The sequence below is a fragment of the Jaculus jaculus genome, chromosome X (genome assembly GCF_020740685.1).
Source record: "Jaculus jaculus isolate mJacJac1 chromosome X, mJacJac1.mat.Y.cur, whole genome shotgun sequence".
NCBI lineage: Eukaryota > Metazoa > Chordata > Mammalia > Rodentia > Dipodidae > Jaculus > Jaculus jaculus.
In genome coordinates, this window is record NC_059125.1 from 134557675 (window position 1) to 134576775 (window position 19101).

The 19101-nt window shown below is 41.2% G+C and overlaps 1 protein-coding gene across 2 annotated transcripts in view; it reads right to left on the reverse strand.

The window, feature by feature from the left end:
* Arhgef6 (Rac/Cdc42 guanine nucleotide exchange factor 6) overlaps positions 1 to 19101 on the reverse strand; it is a 164790-nt gene that overhangs the window by 121289 nt on the left and 24400 nt on the right. For both annotated transcript variants that reach the window (XM_045140179.1, XM_045140180.1), the window contains one exon: positions 738 to 822. In XM_045140179.1, coding sequence (XP_044996114.1) covers positions 738 to 822 — 85 coding nt within the window. The remainder of the gene's footprint in view (positions 1 to 737; positions 823 to 19101) is intronic.

Genomic DNA, 19101 nt, shown 5'->3' on the forward strand with positions numbered 1-19101 from the left:
TGATTACTACCAGATAATGTGTTACAGAAGGACTAAGTTTTCACAGTAAGTTTATCACTTTCTTCTTTACTAGGATTTATATTTAACAGCCCCAGTGTATTGGATATTACATATTTAAATAAGATACTCTTGAGCCGGGCATGGTGGCACACACCTTTAATCCCAGCACTTGGAAGGAGGATCACCATGAGTTCAAGGCTACCCTGAGAATACATAGTAAATTCCAGGTTAGCCTGAGCTAGAGAGAGACCCTACCTCAAAACAATTAAAAATAAAAAGGATAACTTTAAATCAGATACTCTTCACTCACTATGAACTTGAGATTTCATTTGTAGTGCAGGTACTAGTGGTCCCTTTACCTGAACAAAGGTGTATGAAAAACTATAAGAAAAATGTATCGCTGGTGAGGAAAGGGAAGTGATGGTTTTGTTTTGTAAGTATCATAAAAAAAGGGAACTAGTCTTTCCATTTTTATTTTGTCTTGTTATACTCAAAATTCAAAAGCTTTGAATGAAATCACTCTGGAGATCTTATTAAGGACATTAAAACAACCCTGTGATAGGTTCAATTCTTGTGATAGACCTCTTTAAGTTATGTAGAACTAATGTAATTGACACTTGTTGGAGTGTATTTAGGGGGGAAGAAATTTGTATTAATGAACAATTCTGGCCATAGCTGGCTCTAGAAACTCATAGATCTAAAAATGTCACCGAATTCATAAATCACAAGTACCATACCTTCTGTTGCTTTGTTGACAGCTAAAAGAGTGCTCAAAACCTTGGAGAAATTGGCCCCTGAATAAAGGTCATCAGGATCAAATACCTGTTAGAAAGTAAAATTGAAACTATCAGACACTGTAAGTAGTCAACTCAACCAACAACACTGTGAAAAGGCCTCTTCCTCCAGCTCTTGAGAGAAGAAATATGTGCAAGCCAAGATGCAAACTTCTGCATACCTTTGGGAGAAATGAAAGTGGCGGCTGAGCTGCCTAATGACATGTGGCGGGCCATCACTGAGTCAGAACAAGGCCGCAATGGGAAATGAGAGGCAAGCTGAGAAGGCACTGGCCACAAGGAAATGCACAGTGCACACTCAGAGCCACTCTTCTGACGGGATTACATCAATATTCTCAGCCAGTTACCGGAAGCTCATGTGCATGGGTTACAGTCACTGCCTGTCACCTCCAGTATGTCCTCAGCATCCACACTTCAGCAGGTGCAGCTCTCTACTTCGCTTTCTGTTCGCTGCACTCACTAGTGGCAGTCACAAGTGCCAAGCTCTCTTCCCCTTCCTCCCTGCTGCTGCTCAGCTGCTTAGGTTCCCAAATCTGTGTCGCAAAACTTTCTGCCAAGGTCAGCTTCTTGCCTCCAGCCTCAAGTTCCTGGTATCTGCTAACTCATCTTGCCCTTCTCAGCTCCTCCTTTGAACTGAGAGGATTTGATCCTTTGTCGGCATGAGAATATAGGTTTTTCCTGGCCTTAGCTGACTTTCTAGCTATGACCTATGGCCTTCAGTTATACTACTCATCCCTCAGCAGTACCATTTTGGGTAAAAGCTAAATTCCCCTTTGGCCAGCAGTAGTGGTTCACACCAATAATCCCAGTACTTGGAAGGTTGAAGCAAGCGGATGATTGTATGTTCAAGGCTAGCCTGGATGACAAAGTAAGACCTGAGCTCAAAACAAATGCCACTTTTACCAGGCGTGGTGTCACATGCCTTTAATCCCAGCACTTGGGAGACAGAGGCAAGAGGATTGCCATGAGTTTGAGGCTACCCTGAGACTATGTAGTGAATTCCAGGTCAGCCTGAGCTAGAGCAAAACCCTACTACAAAAAAACAAAAAAATCCATTTGGGGGAACCAAGAGATGGCTCAGTGGTTAAAGGCACTTGCTTGCAAAGCCTGATGGCCCAAGTTTGATTCCCCAGTACTCACATAAAGCCAGATGCACAAAGTGGCACAAACATCTGGAATTCCTTCTCAGTGGCAAAAGCCTTGACACACCCATACTCACTCTGTCCCTCTCTCTCTCTCTCTCTCTCTCTCTCTCTCTCTCTCTCTCTCCCTCTGTCCCTTTTTCTCTCTCTCAAATAAATAAATAAAAATATTTAAAAATAGTACTTTGCCAGTTTTATCCACTGTTCTAATAAGCTACTGTTCCTAATGAAGACACCAATCACCTGTAATAGTTTTTTAATATATTTTATTTCTTTATTTGCAAGCAGAGAGAGAAGAGAGACAAAGAGAATGGGTGCACCAGGGTCTTCAGCCACTGCAAACAAATCCAGATGTGTGTGCCAAATTTGTGCATCTAGCTTTATGTGGGTATAGAGATTCGAACCCAGGTCATTAGGTTTTGTAGGAAAGCACCTTAACCTCTCAGCCATATCTCCAGCCCCTGTAGTAGTTTTAAATACCATATAAAATGTGGATTCAAAAAATATATTCTGTATACTAGAATATATCGACATTTCTTATAGTCTCAAACGTGTATGTTGGAGGAAAGTTCAAGGCTAGCCTAGTCTACATAGCAAATTCCAAGCGAGCCCGTTCTAAATAGCAAGATCCTATAGCTAGAACAAAAAAAGAAGAAGGGGGCCTGGGATATAGTTCGGTTGGTAAAGCACTTGCCTAGCATGCATGAAACCCTGTGTTCCATGCCTAGGGCCCCATCAACTGTGTATATTGGTACATGCCTTTGAGCCTAATACCCAGGGGTTAGAGGCAGAAGGGTCAGAAGTTTAAGGGCATCCTTGGCTACATTGGTAGTTCAAGGTCAGTCTTGGACTCATGAGACTCTGTATGAAAAAAATAACAGTGCATATATTCATATTGATAAGTAACTAGAGACCTACCTTCTGAATGGAAATGCTCCTTCAGAAAACACCTCGTCCTGGATGGTTAGAGATGTTGTTGTTGTTGTTTTGTTTTGTTTGGTTTTGGGGGTTTTTTGGTTTTTTGTTTTTTTGAGGTAGGGTCTCACTCTAGTCCAGGCTGACCTGGAACTCACTATGGAGTCTCAGGGTGGCCTCGAACTCACGGCAATCCTCCTACCTCTGCCTCCCGAGTGCTGGGATTAAAGGTGTGTGCCACCATGCCTGGCATTAGAGTTTTGTTTAATAACAGTATCTCACTCTCTAGGCCAAACTGGTCACTCTGGAGCCCAGAATGGCCTTGAAATCACAATGCTAGTATCTAAATAGGCTCCTGACTGCTGGAATTATAGGCATGAAATACCATATCCAGCTTTGTACATATTCTGTAATTTCTGTAATATTTAAATTTTATTTCTAGAACTAAATCATATAATATCCATTTATTTTCAAGTTTCAAGCAAATGTGACCGACAGAAGTCTACCTGTTTAAAAAAGTCACAACCCTACTATTTATCTAATGTGCACGTTCAAAGCTAAAATTACTAGAGCCCAGTTGAATCTAAATGTCTTAATATTACTGAACAATTAAATACTACATTCCTAATATACTCCTGAATGCTACAATATGAAATTCAAAATTCTCCAGGAATAAACTGAAAAGAGTTCTATGTTAGTTTCAAAACAGATGAACAAGATGCCACAGACTCCTGAGGGTCTCTCAAATAATGGATGGTTCAAAACTTACTGAATCAGCCCCTGGGAAATATTAATAGCATCCATGCCAAAATGGCCATAAAGAAAAAGTTCACTTGTTTTTAGTCAATAATTCCCATTGGGAATATGACTAGATGTGTGCATGTAGATTTGTTCAATGGATGATGTGGGGGAGGTGGGTAGATTCTAGAATAACAAGCAGAAGTAAATACTAGTAGAATAAGGCAGGAAAGTAAAAACTGCTACAATCCCCCCTTGTTTCAATTGCTTAGTTGTTCCCTGCCCAGGTTAATTGGCTGCATATAAGTGGCAACACAGGAATTATTCAATTGTCCTGGTGCTTGACTGAATTTTAGAACAAATAAACTAATCATAAAATGAAGTACACAGTGACAGACACTGCATGTGTTTGAGGAAATTGGCTGGACAGCAACCAGTTCCCTTTTGAGAAAACCCAAACATACTCTAGATTGTCCACAGACACTATTCTCACTGTAAACCTTTGCTGTAACACCAGAAACTTATATAGGAAGGAGTTGCAAGAGGCCATTAGGGACTGGCAGAAAAGTAGTATAAAGGGTTATTATTTCCCAGCATTTGGAAGATCAGATACAACTGTGAACACCATCCACCACAAATTGAACATAACACATTCTACTCCAGATCTTTCTTCCACCAATATGAGATTAGTCTTCTACAAAAATGAGAAGGATTCTTTGCATGAAGCCTATCACTTTTCAGTCACTATCAGTCATTTACACCATAGCGTACATAAGTCTGAGGTCAAGTGTAGAGATGAGAAATGCCAGCGGGACTGGTGCCCACCTGGGAAAAAGCAAGGAAAACTCCCTCAAAGGAAGAGAAGGGTGAAGACAACAAAGAAACATGAAGCACAGCACAGGCCACGTAAGGACTAACATCACTTTTTTTCTTTTTTGCCTTTTTTCTTCTCGTTTCCTTTTTTGTGAGATGGGGTTTAATGTAACCCACGCTGTCCTCAAATTCGCTATGTAGCCAAGGACTGGCATGAACTCTTATCCACCACCATGCCCAATTTATGCAGCGCAGGAGCTTAAACTCAGGGTTTTGTGCACGGTAGGCTAGCATTCTATCAACTGTGCTGCACCCTCGGCCCTCTTTTTGTTTACTTTGGTTTGTGTGGGGTTTTGTGGGGGAGACTACGGGTTCTTACTATGTAGCTCTGGTTAGCCTGGAAATCTAAATAGTCTAGGCTGGTCTTAAACTTTCAATCATCCTCCTGCCTCTGCTTCCCGAGCATTGGGATTACAGGGGCAAGCTATTACGTCCAGTCCTTATGCCACTTATTTATTCAGACAAAATGGAGAACCGATTCTTCTTTCCTTTTGCAAAAACTGGAACCTGTTGAAAGGAAAAGTAAATGTGTATATTTGTTCTGTATGTAAGTTACCAAAGTAGTTTTTTAAGTCAAAGCCACGTCATGACAAAGTCATGATGCTATCATCTTCTAGTACGCTGTAAGCCTCACTAGCCTGGCTAGTGTTTGGTATGTGACTGAGTCTCAGATTAGCTGATCTTTCTTTATAGTTGTTTTGGTTCAGAAATAAGCCAGTTAGTTCCAGCTGGATCCACGAAGGTCAGATAAATAGCAATATTCCCACCCTCCATTCATTTTACCGCTACTGTGACACAGATCAAACTTCTTAGATTACTTCTAGATGGCATCTAGGTATCAGTTCAACTATCACATGAATAAGGCTCAAGTTTAAAAACAACAAAACACTTACTTTACTCTGAGTAAGCAATGGGAACAGCAAGAATTAAACCACATGAAAGACTTTTTTTTTGTTTTTTTGTTTTTTTGCAGGGTAGAGTCTCACTCTAGCCCATGCTGACCTGGAATTCACTAAGTAGTCTCAGGGTGGCCTCGAACTCACAGTGATCCTCCTGCCTCTGCCTCCAAAGTGGTGGGATTAAATGCATGCACCACCACACCTGGCTAAGAATTTTTTAATAAATATTCACATATAGCCAGCCTAAGATCCAATCTGACAAGAGCAGATGAAATCTGACAAGATATTCAGGGGCTTTTTTGTTTATTTTTATTTATTTATTTGAGAGTGACAGACAGAGAGAGAAAGGGGCAGATAGACAGAGAGTGGGAGAATGGGCACACCCGGACCTCCAGCCTCTGCAAACGAACTCCAGATGCGTGTACCCTCTTGTGCATCTGGCTAACGTGGGTCCTGGGGAACTGAGCCTCAAACCGGGGTCCTTAGGCTTCACAGGCAAGCGCTTAACCACTAAGCCATCTCTCCAGCCCAAGATATTCAGTTTTTAAATGCTTCTCCACATTTTTCCATTTTGAATATTCACAATGACAGCAATACCTATTTTCCATCCACTAAATTCCGGGTATTAATTCTGAACTCTTGAGGATCTGCCAGTATTCAACTGTACAGATGCTAATATTTTTATGACTCTACAAATGGATCCTTTGGGAGTAGCTCAGTTTCAGCATGTATGCTATTGTATCACTCCCATAAACTAGCCAAAGCAAAGAAGACAGGAGAAAAAAATTCCAACAATCACCTTTTTCATTCCCTCAAAAGCCTTATAACTACCATTACAGGTTTATTGGGCCCCTGTCATCTGCCTGGCACCGTCTTTAGAGATTACATGTATATTACAATGACCAGAATGTTTGTGTCATCCAAAGCTCATACACTGAAAACTAATTACCAATGTGCTACTATTTGGAGGTGGTGCCATTGGGAGGTGATTAGATCATGAGGGTAGACCTGTCATGAATTGGAATTAATTTTTCCACTGTATTTATTTCTCCCAACAATTATTTCCTAAATGAATAAACTAAGATTCAGAGTGATTAAGTCACAGAATAAGAAAGCAATGGAACTGGGCTGAAGAGATTGCTTAGTGGTTAGGCACTTGCCTGCAAAGCCTAAGGACCCAGGTTTGATTCTCCAGGTCCCACACAAGCCAGATACACATGATGGCGCATACATCTGGAGTTCATTTGCAGTGGCCAGAGGCCCTGGCATGCCCATTCTCTCTCTCTCTCTCTCTCTCTCTCTCTCTCTCTCTCATAAATAAATAAATCTTTTAAAAAAAGAAAACATTCCAAATATTCAGGAACATACCAGCTCTTTCTTGTTCTTTTAGCTCTTATTAAACAAAATCTTAAATTAACTTAGCTCATCTTGAATCACATTCTCAAATCCTCACAGCCAACCATAATGCCCCTGTTAACCCCTGAACTTTGGAGGAAATGTCATTACACTGTATGACACAGAAAGCAAATCTGAACTGCTTAGTCATATTTCACTGAAAGGCACTCCTCCTGATTCTGTGAATGTGACCTGAGAAGCTTCCACACAGCTCCCACTAAAAGCAGGCACAAAGGCAATAACAAATAACCCTCTTAGTTCAGAAGCTGGACTCAGTACCCACTGGTGTTTCCCTCACTGGAATATAGTGGATGGTGTTTGTACTCTGTTGGGTTTCAAAGTAATAAATATTTCAATGGATGTGGAACAAACCTAAAAGATCAGACCCTGTATTTATTACACTTTTATTTCCTCCATTTCAGTAATTTAGGAGAACAAGATTTGATGTCTGCTTGTAGCTGTAATTACATGAGGTACTTGTCTGAGGGTCAAAACACCCAGACTTCAGTCCCAGCTTTGTCACTGTTAAGCAGTTGTAGGGACCTTAGGAAGACAGTTCAAGTTTCCTGTGACCATCCCATCTGGAAAATGAGAGGAATCTTTGACTAAAAGAGCTCAGTGAAAGGCCTGGTGTTCCATCATCCAAGTAAAGGATTTCAAAGGCAGAATTTTCGCTGGATCTATAAGGTCTCAAACCTCGTATGGAGACTGAACTCTTGAGAATGGACTTACACTAGCCATGTTCACCAAAGGCTACTTCATAAACCAAAATGTCAATATCTTAATCTTTGTTAAAATGAACTACTAACTAGACTGGATATCACATCCCTATTGTATGGTCATAGCACTCTCTCCATATGGAAATGGATAGATTGAGACAGGCCTGGTGCACAGGTCTATAATTTCAACTACTCAGGAGGCTGAGGCAGGAGGATCACAAATTCAAGACCTGCCTCAGCAACTTACTGAGACCCTATCTCAAAAAGTGAAAATTAGAGCTGGGTAGCATACACTTTTAATCCCAGCACTCAGGGAGGTAGGAGGATTGCCATGAGTTTGAGGCCACCCTAAGACTACATAATGAATTCCAGGTCAGCCTGGGATACAGTCAGACACTACCTGGAAGAACCAAAAAGAAGTGAAAAGTAGGGCTGGGGTTATAGTGCTTGCTTAGCATATGCAAGGCTCTGGCTTCCATCCCCAGTTCGAATATATATAAATTACAAATGGGTTGTGTTGCGCTGGAGAGTTAGCTTAGCAGTTAAGGCACTTGCCTGTGAAGTCTAAAGACTCATTTTCAACTCTCCAGGTACCACGTAAGCCAGATGCACAAGATGACACAAGCCAAGGTTATACATGCACACAAGGTGGCACAAGTGTCTGGAATTCAATTATAGTGGCTGGAGGCCCTGGCATGCCAATTCTCTCCCTCTCTGTCTGTCTGTCTGTCTGTCTGTCTGTCTCTCTCTCTCTCTCTCTCTCTCTCTCTCTCTTTCCCTTGTACAAAAAGGCCAGTCTGTTGGACTTGCCTAAAAAAAAATGAAATAGACTGCATTGTACATAATGCAAAGGAGTCTGGGGTAATTGTGGACTGAAGGAATTATGCTGATTTTTCAAAATATGACTTAAAATGACCTATTTATAAATTCTCTATCTTCCTGCCACTTCACAGTTGCATTTGGATTGTGGACAATTTAACCATCTATATGTTCTTTTGTTTCTATGTATTTCCTTTTTTTAGGTTAATTGCTATATTTAAATTGGTTCCTCTTGTTTATAGAAGATAAAATTTAAATGGAAAATTAATATAGGAATATATTTCCCTAAACATTTTATTTGATATTTCTAAATGTGCCAGACAAAAGACAAAGAATTAGCTTTGCGAACTTGGACAAGTCCTTACCTATTATGGCCTCAGCTCTTTCATCTCTAAATGAAAAGGTTAGATAAAAGACTTCTGCATTTCTAAAATAACTGCCGAAGAATTAAGGAAAAGTAATTGTGTGCTTGTTTTATTTTCAGTGTAATAACTCAATGATTATATCAGTAATCAGCAGGCCAATTGGCTAGGACCAGTGAGTTCTAATCAAGTTCAGAACAAGAAAACCAAATTCAAGCAAGCATATGTTCCTATGTATCTCTGTGAGTTTCTATACAGTCACTTTATGCTACTAATAGAGGCTCCTCAATAACTGGAACCTCCCAGAATCCAGAGTCAGGAAGTGCCACCCTGTAGATCTCCTAGAACAAAATCTAAGATCTGAGCTCAAGCCCTCATCGTTCACACTGCCTTCCAAATTCATCAAGCCTACTTAATGATGGCTACCCCAGCTCAGTGCATCACAGTCCAGGACTTCATTCTTCCCCATTATTCCATCTTTGGGGTAACTGCTTTCTCCACAGCAAAGATTTATCTTCTGTTGAGTGTTCAGTATTCAGGAAAAAGGGAATGGATATGACACATTGGAGGGGGGCAGTAGGGAACTTTTTTAAAGAGCAAAAGAGAATGACATCTGGCTAAGGATAAGCTTTCCAGAAAGAGAAAGGCATGAAGGAAAAGGACAGATGAACTCTCTTGTCAATAGTGCTTGCTAAGCCAAGGACAGGAAGCAGGAGGCCAAGAACCAGCTGCCTCACAAGCAGGCAGGCACTGGGGCTCACCCACTACCTCTCCATGATCCTGTCACCAGAGCTTGCTCAAGAGACATACTGGTTGCTAGTTTTCAAGGATGGGGGTATATGGGTGATGCCCCAGCTGCTGAAGTATGCCAGACGTGGAGGTAGTCTCCCCAGCTGCCGCTCCCATCCCTTCTAAGAAAGGGACTGACCTCCTAGTATTCCAAATTGGAATGCAGAACACATTTTCCCAGAGACATGGCATCACACCTGCTACTTAGTCTCTGTGAGTTCTACGGTTTAGCCACATTAAGTATTAAACAGGCTGTTGTGGACCAGCCAGAAAACATAATCACCATGTAAAATCTTGTTTCTATGGGGAAATGTTTCTGTGTTCCTAACAACAACTCACAAATGAATATTTGGAAAATAATCCATTTTATATTTCACTAAATAATGTATTTCAACTCTTCACAGTAACTAGCCATGTGTTTTCAAATCAACTCCAAAAATCCTTAAAGTTTTTCCCTTCTCCTTTCATGTAAAGCATGAGCAAATGGGCTAGACACACGGAACTATTTATTTTGGATGTCTGTGATGTGAGGACCATGGAAAACATAAAAAAGATCTTCTCAGAAGTGTCAGTCATCCACAGCTCCTTCCTGCCTGCTTAATGGGGTAACCATCTGGGCAGTTAGTGAGGAGGCTTATCTTTAAAGCCCCTGCTTTCCTATGGACCTCTGGCAATTGGGGGGAGCCCTAAAATGTAGTAGAAGCAATCAGTCCACTATGAATTACAGTTACAGGAGACACGGTTGGTAAATGAGCTCTGCACAACAAAACTCAAAGAAAGATTAGGACCATGAACAAAGGAATGGTTGCAAGCTGCTTTAACCAGCAGCTCCTGTACTTGGTTTCCATCAAGTCCTACTGATGTTTCTTCAGAACAACTCCAACCAGCATGATGCTGTGTAAGCCCCCAGTGATCTATCTGCATATTGTCTTTATTTCTTCTGTGAGTATTAAATCACTCTTAGATTCCAACTGGCAGGCCCACTTACTTGTTGACTGATAGGATGTGCTATCAGAAAAACATTATTTCTACAATATAAGACACATGACATCAGTGTATTTTTTTTATTCCTGTATCCTTGGTGTATAGAACAGTTCCTGATACATAGTAGGAGCTCAATAGATATTTGATTATTTAAAGAAAATTTAAATCCTCTCAATAGATTACATATCATAACTGAAGAAAATCATTGCTGAAGCTATTGGCTTCTGGGAAAAGGGTGAATCATGCTTGTCAGCGATATAGCCACAGGCAGCTTGCCCATGCACCATTACATAGCCTCCCACCCATGCAAACAATCTTAACTTAATTCAGTAGGTTAGAAGAAAACACAAATGTGGGCTGGAGAGATGGCTTAGTGGTTAAGGCAGTTGCCTACAAAGCCTAAGGACCCAGGTTCTATTCCCCAGAACCCACATAAGCCAAATGCACAAGGTGGCACATGCATGTGGAGTTCGTTTACAGTGGCTGGAGGCCCTGGCACACCCATATTCTCTCTCTCTTTCTCTCTATGTATCTCCCTCCCTCCATCTCTCCCTCCTTCTCTCAAATAAATTTCTTTTTTAAAAAAGACATGAGGCTGGAGAGATGGATTAGCAGTTAAGGCAGGTGCCTGCAAAGACAAAGGACCCAGGTTTCAATTCCCCAGGACCCATGTAAGCCAGATGCATAAGACGGTGCATGCGTCTAGAATTCATTTGCAGTGGCTGAGGGCCCTGACGTGCCCTTCCTTTTTCTTTCTCTCTCTCTCTCTCTCTCTCTTTCCCTCCCTCCCTCCCTCTCAAATAAATAAAAGACATGAATGTAAGAAGGAGATTAGCTGGGAAGAAGATGTTTAGTAGGAATGGGAGAGGGTAAGGGGATAATAAGTGTGTGTGTAAGATCAAAATATATCATACACATGGATGAAATTGTCAATATATAAACAAAACTTGCTACATAGCTGAGTATGTTCACGAACCTCTGATCCTCCTGCCTCTACTTCCCAAGTGCTGGGATGACAGCCATGCACTATCACACTAAGTTTATGTGGTGCTGGAGATTAAACCTAGGGATCTGTACATGCCATCCAAGCACTTCTACTACTAGGCTTCATTCCCACCACATCTTTTTTTTTATTTTATTTATTGATCTGCAAGTTGAGAGAGAGAAAGAGGAAGATGATTGGTGTGCCAGGTCCTCCTGCCACTGCAAACACACTCCAAATGCATGTACCACATTGTACATCTGGTTTTACATGGGTGCTGGTGAATTGAACATGGGCACACAGGCTTTGCAAGCAGCACCTTTAACTGCTGAGCCATCTCCTTAGCCCCCATTTTAATTTAAATATAATCTTTACCAGTTTGTTTGGCAGAAAAATGGCAGTCCTTGCCTATATCTCTGTGTGAATCATCTTTTTCAAAAGTATGTCATTTTCAGGCAGGGCATGGTGGCATGAACCTTTAATCCCAGCTCAGGAGGCAGAGGTAAGAGGATCTCTGTGAGTTGGAGGCCAACCTGGAACTATGGTGAGTTCCATGTCAACATGGGCTACAGTGAGACTCAAAAAAAAGTATATCATTTTCAGAGACATCAATTAGTTAACTGAGTAATTAGTGAATTAATTAATTGTACAGAGTGAGACATTGTCTTAAAACAAAATGACAGCAATAACCCCCAAAATATCAAGTCTATCCTTCTCAGTCTCAGCAATTAAAGGTGCATATTTGCAAGCCTTATGGCTCAAGCTCAATTCCCCAGCACTCACATAAAGTAGACGCAAAGTGGCTCACATATCTATGATCCCAATGCACCCAAATCAATTGGAAGTGTAACCAGGAGAATCCAGACTGGCACACATGCAGCAGTAAAAACAACAAGGGAAACTGTCTCAAGCAAGTTGGAAGGAGATGAAAAATCCCTTAGGTTGTCCTCTGACCTTCACATAGGCAAAGTGGCATGCATGGGCCCATATATGGACACACACACATAAAACTGGGATATACATCTTGGAAATGATCCAAGCATCGTGAATTGGGCAGTCAGGAGCTTACAAGTCAGAGAGATCAGATATAATGTTTTCAGTTAGTATCCATGGCTCAAAGGATAGCCATTCCCATCAAGCAAATAAAGAAATAAAATAAGCAACTTTTCAAGAGAAGAAATACAGATGGCATATAAAAATCTTTAAAAATGTTCTCTATCCTTAGCCATCAGGGAAATGTAAATTAAAACTACTTTGACATTCCATCTCACTCCTGTCAGAATGGCTACCATAAAGAAAACAAATGATAATAAATGTTGGCAAGGATGTGGAAAAAGGGAAACCCTTCTACACTGTTGGCAGGAATGTAGTCTAGTACAGCCATTCTGGAAATCAGTGTGGAGGTTCCTGAAATAGCTAAAAATAGACTTACCATAAGACCCAACTATAGCATTCCTAGGCATATATTCTAATGAATCTTCTCACTACTTTAGAGACACTTGCACAACCATGTTTATTGCCAGCCTAGATGTCCCTCAACTGATGAATAGATAATGAAGATGTAGTACACTTATACAATGGAGTTCTATTCAGCAGTAAAGAAAACTGAAATTATGAAATTTTCAGGGAAATGGATGGACCTGGAAAGGATTATACTAAGTGAGGTAACCCAGGCCCAGAAAGCCAAGCACCACATGTTCTTCCTCATATGTGGATCCTAGCTACAAATGTTCAGACTTGTGTGTGAGTTGGAGTAAAAATCAGTAGCAGAGGCCAGTAAGCTAGAAAGGGGCTATAAGGGAGGGAGGAGAGGGAGGACTTAAGGGGATGATATTATAAGTAGATGAACAGATTACTGGGGTAGAATGGCATAAGTGAGGTCAAGGGAAGAAATTGAGTAAAATTAAGGTGGGGGAGGGTTAATCAAAATGTAGTATATTGTTAATAGTTCATATGATAACCAACTTTTTTTGAATAATAGCACAACCAGAAGTCATAGACTGTTACTAGAAAAATTTCAGTGCCAGGAATGGGATACCTTCCAGTGAGTTATTGACCAGGGATGTCCTTGGCACCCCCAACACTTTATAGACTATTTCCAAGCCTCTTGGTTTCCCACCAGAAATAGATGGTAAGACCCTATTGCTGAAGACTCCACATGCCTGGGCTGCAAAGTCACCAAGAAATCAAACTTGGGCTAATCTGAAAACCTCCCTGTAGATCAGTTGGCAGAAAGCTGGAAAAAGCTGCACTCTATGCAGCCATATGGGAGACAGATGTCATCAGCAGTGAAAGCAGTGGACACAGCAAGCCTCAAGTTTAGCCAGCCAGGCCATATGAGCCAACAGGTGCAATAGTGGTGCGTCTGTTATGGGGGAAACAAGTTCCTCTCTAATTGGACTGGAGGCATGCTCTATGAGAAGGAATACATACCTGGTACTGAAAACCCAATCAAAAGCCTATGGTGGGGGAGGTCATGAACCTTAGGAGTGTAACGCCTCTTCTTGTCTGGCTAAATGCAAATATTATGCTCACCAAACTGCCCTGCAAGCACTTTCCTTCACATTCATACCCAGATATCACTGATACTCTAACTTTTGGTTAGGGAAGCTTCTCTTTTCAGATCACAGTGACCTTGGGATAACTCAGAAGGCAACGCTGTGCTGAGAAGTGGCTCAGGGTCCACTGTGGAAGAGGGTGGTAGAAAGGATGTAAAAGCCAAAGGAAGGATAGGACTGGTTACAATGCAATCATCCAGACAGAAATTGGCCTAGATATTCATGACCTCGCAGTACCAAGTACTACCTACACAAGACCCTCATAATAGAAGAAAAAAATTATGACATCAAAAGAGAGACTAATGGAGAGAGGGAGAGGATATGGTGGGGTATGGATTTGTGAAGGGGAAGGTGGGAGAGGGGAGGGGATTATCATGGTTTATTGTCTATAAGTATGGAAGCTGAAAAAAAGTTTAAAAAAATAAGCAACTTTTGTACTGGGTATTGAACCCAGGGCCTTGTGCATTCTAGGCAATCACTCTGCCACTGAGCTATATCCCTTACCACACACTCCCCAAAACACTAATATAGCCCGGCCTAAAACTTCCTGCAAGATCAAGCTCATAAACCAATAATCCCAGCACTCAGGAGACAGAGGATCTCTGAAGATTCAAGGTGATCATAGGCTACATAGTGAGTTCTAGAATAGCTTGGGGTATAGAGTGAGACCCTGTCTTCAAATAAAAAAATACCCCCAAAAGATCAAGTCTACCCTTCTCAAAATATAGCATCCAAATGCCTTTCAAGTTGTCTCCACCCACGCAAGCCCATCGTTTCTCACTATCCTCTCTCTGTATGCCCCAGAAGAAGACTTTGCTTCCTTCACTGTGCCTCTCTGACATTTATACTTCTTTGAAAACTTCACTCAGTCATCTGAAGCCTACACCTCCATCAGGGCCCAATCCAAATGTCTCTCATCTTCAGGGCTTTCCCTAAACTCTACTCCCCACTACTCAATGCATTTCCCTCTTCCTGAACTCCTGTGTTTGAACTTGACTCTAGAACAACTAACTTGGACCTTTAGCCATACACCGTTAAATTCTGCTTTTATTTATAGGCAGGAGCCCACTGACTATCAATCTATCCTCCTAATCTAAAACTCAAACACATATATCTTTCACCAGGAGCACCTGCCCTTTTGTCATGCCTTTCTCCAAAAGAAAGAAAGGGCAAAACACTTTTTACTAGTATGACTTGATAAACCCGGGCTCATACATTTTCCATCACCTGGTAAAATAATTTGTTTTTATAGAATGATATGATTGAGGAATGAAAATGCTGCAAAATCATTTACTTCAGCAAAAGGAGTGAAGTGACTGCCCAGATCACTTTGGAGAAAGTTGCAGGTAGGAAATCATCATGTGCAGAGCTTACACTCTGAAAATCCAATCAAACCAGAAGACTTCAGGTATCATCAGAAACAAGAAGTGGCTTGGGACTGAAAAGTCAAGAATAGCTTTCATATGATATCATGAGACCTAAGTTCTCACACCTTTCATTTATGTATGTATGTATGTATGTATGTATGTATGTATGTATGTATGTATTAACTTGAGGCTGGTGTGGTGGCTCATACCTGTAATCTCAGCACTCAGGACATAGAGGCAGGATGCTTGCCTTAAGAAAGTCAGTTTAGGTTACAGAGTAAATTCCAGGACAGCTTGGGCTACAGAATGAGACCCAGTCTCAAAACAAAACAGCCTTGACATGGATGTTTTAGCTTGGCATTAACAAGTTCAATCAATGCTGTGCTAGGGGAGATCTAGCTTTGTTTATCAGTTTTTATCCACTATGCAGTTATTTCCATGAATAAAAGTTAATTCTCAATAAGCTACATGTAGATTGTTAGATATCCGAACTAATTAAAGGGAAAATTTAAAAATTAATTTCATGAGAACTCAATTTATTATCTAGTCAATAAATACTTACTGAACACCTAGTATATTCCAAGTATTAAAACATAAATTTTTTAAACTGGGCGTGGTGGCACACACGCCTTTAATCCCAGCACTCAGGAGGCAGAGTAGTTGGATTGCTGTGAGTTCAAGGCCAACCTGAGACTACATAGTGAATTCCAGGTCAGCCTGAGCTAGAGTGAGACACTACTTCAAAATACAAAAAAAAAAAAAAAAAAAAAGAAAATCCTTATAAAACAAGAAGGAAGAGGGAACTATGTAAGGTCTGGCAAACGAGGAAGCCAATCATATGTATACAAAGCACCACCACCCCCTTTTGTGAGCCAAGGTCTCATGCAGCTGAGAATGACCTTGAACTCCTCCTAAGTGCTTGGGGCTACAGGTGAGCACCAGCATCCCAGTGGCACCAACCCTTAAACCATTGCTTTCCAAAATTCTGTTATTTTTCCTTGAGGGTGAGTTTTTAATCCCAAATTGAGATTTTCTTCAATATATAATTCAGAGATTGGGGAGACTGCTCAGTGGATAAAGCACATACTGTGCAATCATGAGTTCTGAATTCACATTCCCGGAGCCTATGTAAAGGCCAGGCACATTAGAAATGTGTGCAATTCCAGTGTACCTATGGTGATGGGAGGCCAGAGCCAGGAGAGTTTACGGGAAGCTCAAGAGCCAGGTCTGACAGTGAACAGCAAGGAGAACAGAGCCTTCCTCAGACAAGGTGGAGGTGAACACTTTCACCCAAAATTATCCTCTGACCTCCAGACACATGCCATGGCGGGCATATGTGTGCAATCACCCTCATGCACACACACACACACACACACACACACACGTGTGTATGTTTATATACAGTTCCAATTGTCCTTGAACTTTTAGTGATTCTCCTGCTCTGCCCTTCTAGGATTACAGGTATGAGGCCTATGCTATGTTTTGAATTGCAAAAGAGGTATGAAGGTACTTGCTAGTCTCACAAGGCCTTTGCTTTCCAATTTTTCCTCAATTACATATGTATGTATGTATATATGTCTGTATTTTCCCAAGTCCCAGCTTGCATTCAGAAGATGTAAACTGATTCGATTACAATGTAAATATTTATAACAATATATATTTCCCCAAAAAATATTTGTTAATTTTTTTGATAGGGTCATTCTCTGTATCACAGATTGGCCTGAAACTTGGTGCATAACCCAAACTGGCCTCAAACTTATCATCCTTTCACCTCAAGCTCCTGAGTTTTGGGATTACAAGCACATACCACTACCATCATGCCCAGCCTGTGTTTTCTTTTGTTAGTAAATATAGCATGCTTGTGGATTGTATACACACTCAGCAATTATTGATAAACATCACCCATTTTCCTAGCTATGAGGAAGACTACATGTTTTGTAGTATTCAGGCCTGCTTCACAGGCAGGAGTCTTCATAGAAGTTAGGAACTCAATACCTTAAAGCTGCCTCTCAAATGAAAGTCCACACTTCCAAGGAGTAGAAAAATGCAGTATTGTTGTCTATGGTGAGACCAGTCCTTACTATTGGTTTGACTCACTGCTTTGCAAATTGCTACATTTCATCTCACCTTAATTTAATTCCTTCTTTTCCCTCTTGTCCTATTCAATCCCTCAACTGACATGTCTGATCTCTGTAATAATATTCAAGTCCCTCAGAAGGTATAAACTGAGATTACACTCTATTTGTCTAAGCAGAACTTAATTAGGAAGATCAATCTTCAGCTAGAAGTCAAGTAGCAATGATGTGTGACTACATACTCTAGGGAGTCGTCGTCATACTTCAAAGACTATCATGGGAGATACACATCTCTAAACCTGGCATGGTAGTGCACATCTGTAATCCCAGCACTTGGAAGAGAGAGGGAGGGGGATCTGGAGTTCAACATCATCCTCTACTACATGATAATACTGAGTTCAAGGCGACATGAAACCTTGTCTCAAAAACAAATAGATCCACATCTCCAAATAGATTTGTCCCTGTGTTGTAGAGTACAGATTTCCAGGGTCTGAAAAGCTTGGAGCTATACAGACAGAAGTCTGGTGCTCTACATCTTTCTTTCACAACAGATGAAGTACCACTGGCGATGTTGAAATGCAGAGATGGAGCAGATTCTCGTCTGAGTGGACATTCACCCCTTGTGGAAAATTGGTAAGTAAGGGCCTTATGAGACTGGCAAGTGCCTTCACACCTCTTTTGCAATTCAAAATGCACACCTGAAGCCCAATACAGGCATCATGACTGTAATCCTAGAAAGGCAGAGCAAGAGGATCACTAAAAGTTCAAGAGCAATCAGAGCTATATATGGAGACCCTGTCTCAAGAAAAAGGTATTGGGCTGGGGGGCTGGGGGGCTGGGGGCTGGAGGGATGGGGGACTGGAGAGATGGCTTAGCTGTTAAGGCATTTGCCTGCAAAGCCAAAGGATCCTGGTTCTACTCCCCAGGACCCACGTAAGCCAGATGCACAAGAGGGCGCATGCATCTGGAGTTCGGTTGCGTGGCTGCAGGCCCTGGCCACACCCATTCTCCCTCCCCCTCTTTCTCTGTCTCTCTCCCTCTTTCTCTCTATCAAATAAATAAATAAATAAAATATATTTTTTTAAAAAGTATTCAGCTGGAGAGCTGGCTTAGTCATTAAGGTGTTTACCTGTGAAGCCTAAGGACCAGGTTCAATTCCCCAGTACCCACATAGGCCAGCTGCACAAGGTGGCACACACATCTGGAGTTCATTTGCAGTGGCTAGAGGCCCTGGCACACCCATTCTATAAATAAATAAATAAAATATGTTTTAAGAGAAGACACGCAGTGCACTTGTAATATATGCTACCTCTAGCATCCTTGTCAATGGTCATGCTGCCACTATGGCATCACATTTTACACTGATCCTTCAGGCTTGCCTCAGTAACACATGTGACCAAATTAGAATGGAGCTGCAGTAGGGGATAACTGGCCAAGATTGTGTGGTTTAAATAAAGAGGCATATTGTGCTCTGTTGCCCCCAGAAACAGCCTGGATTAGAATCAACATTAAAACCAAATTACAGTGGGTTAGAGTTAAAAAGAGATGATTTACATTCCCAGGCAGGAAGATTCCATTGATCCAATACTTTAACAAAATGCATTCATTTTCATGTGTAATGAGTGCATAGGACCCAACTCCAAAAGAAGTGTGTTCACTTTTTAAATATTATGTACCATATTTTTATAAC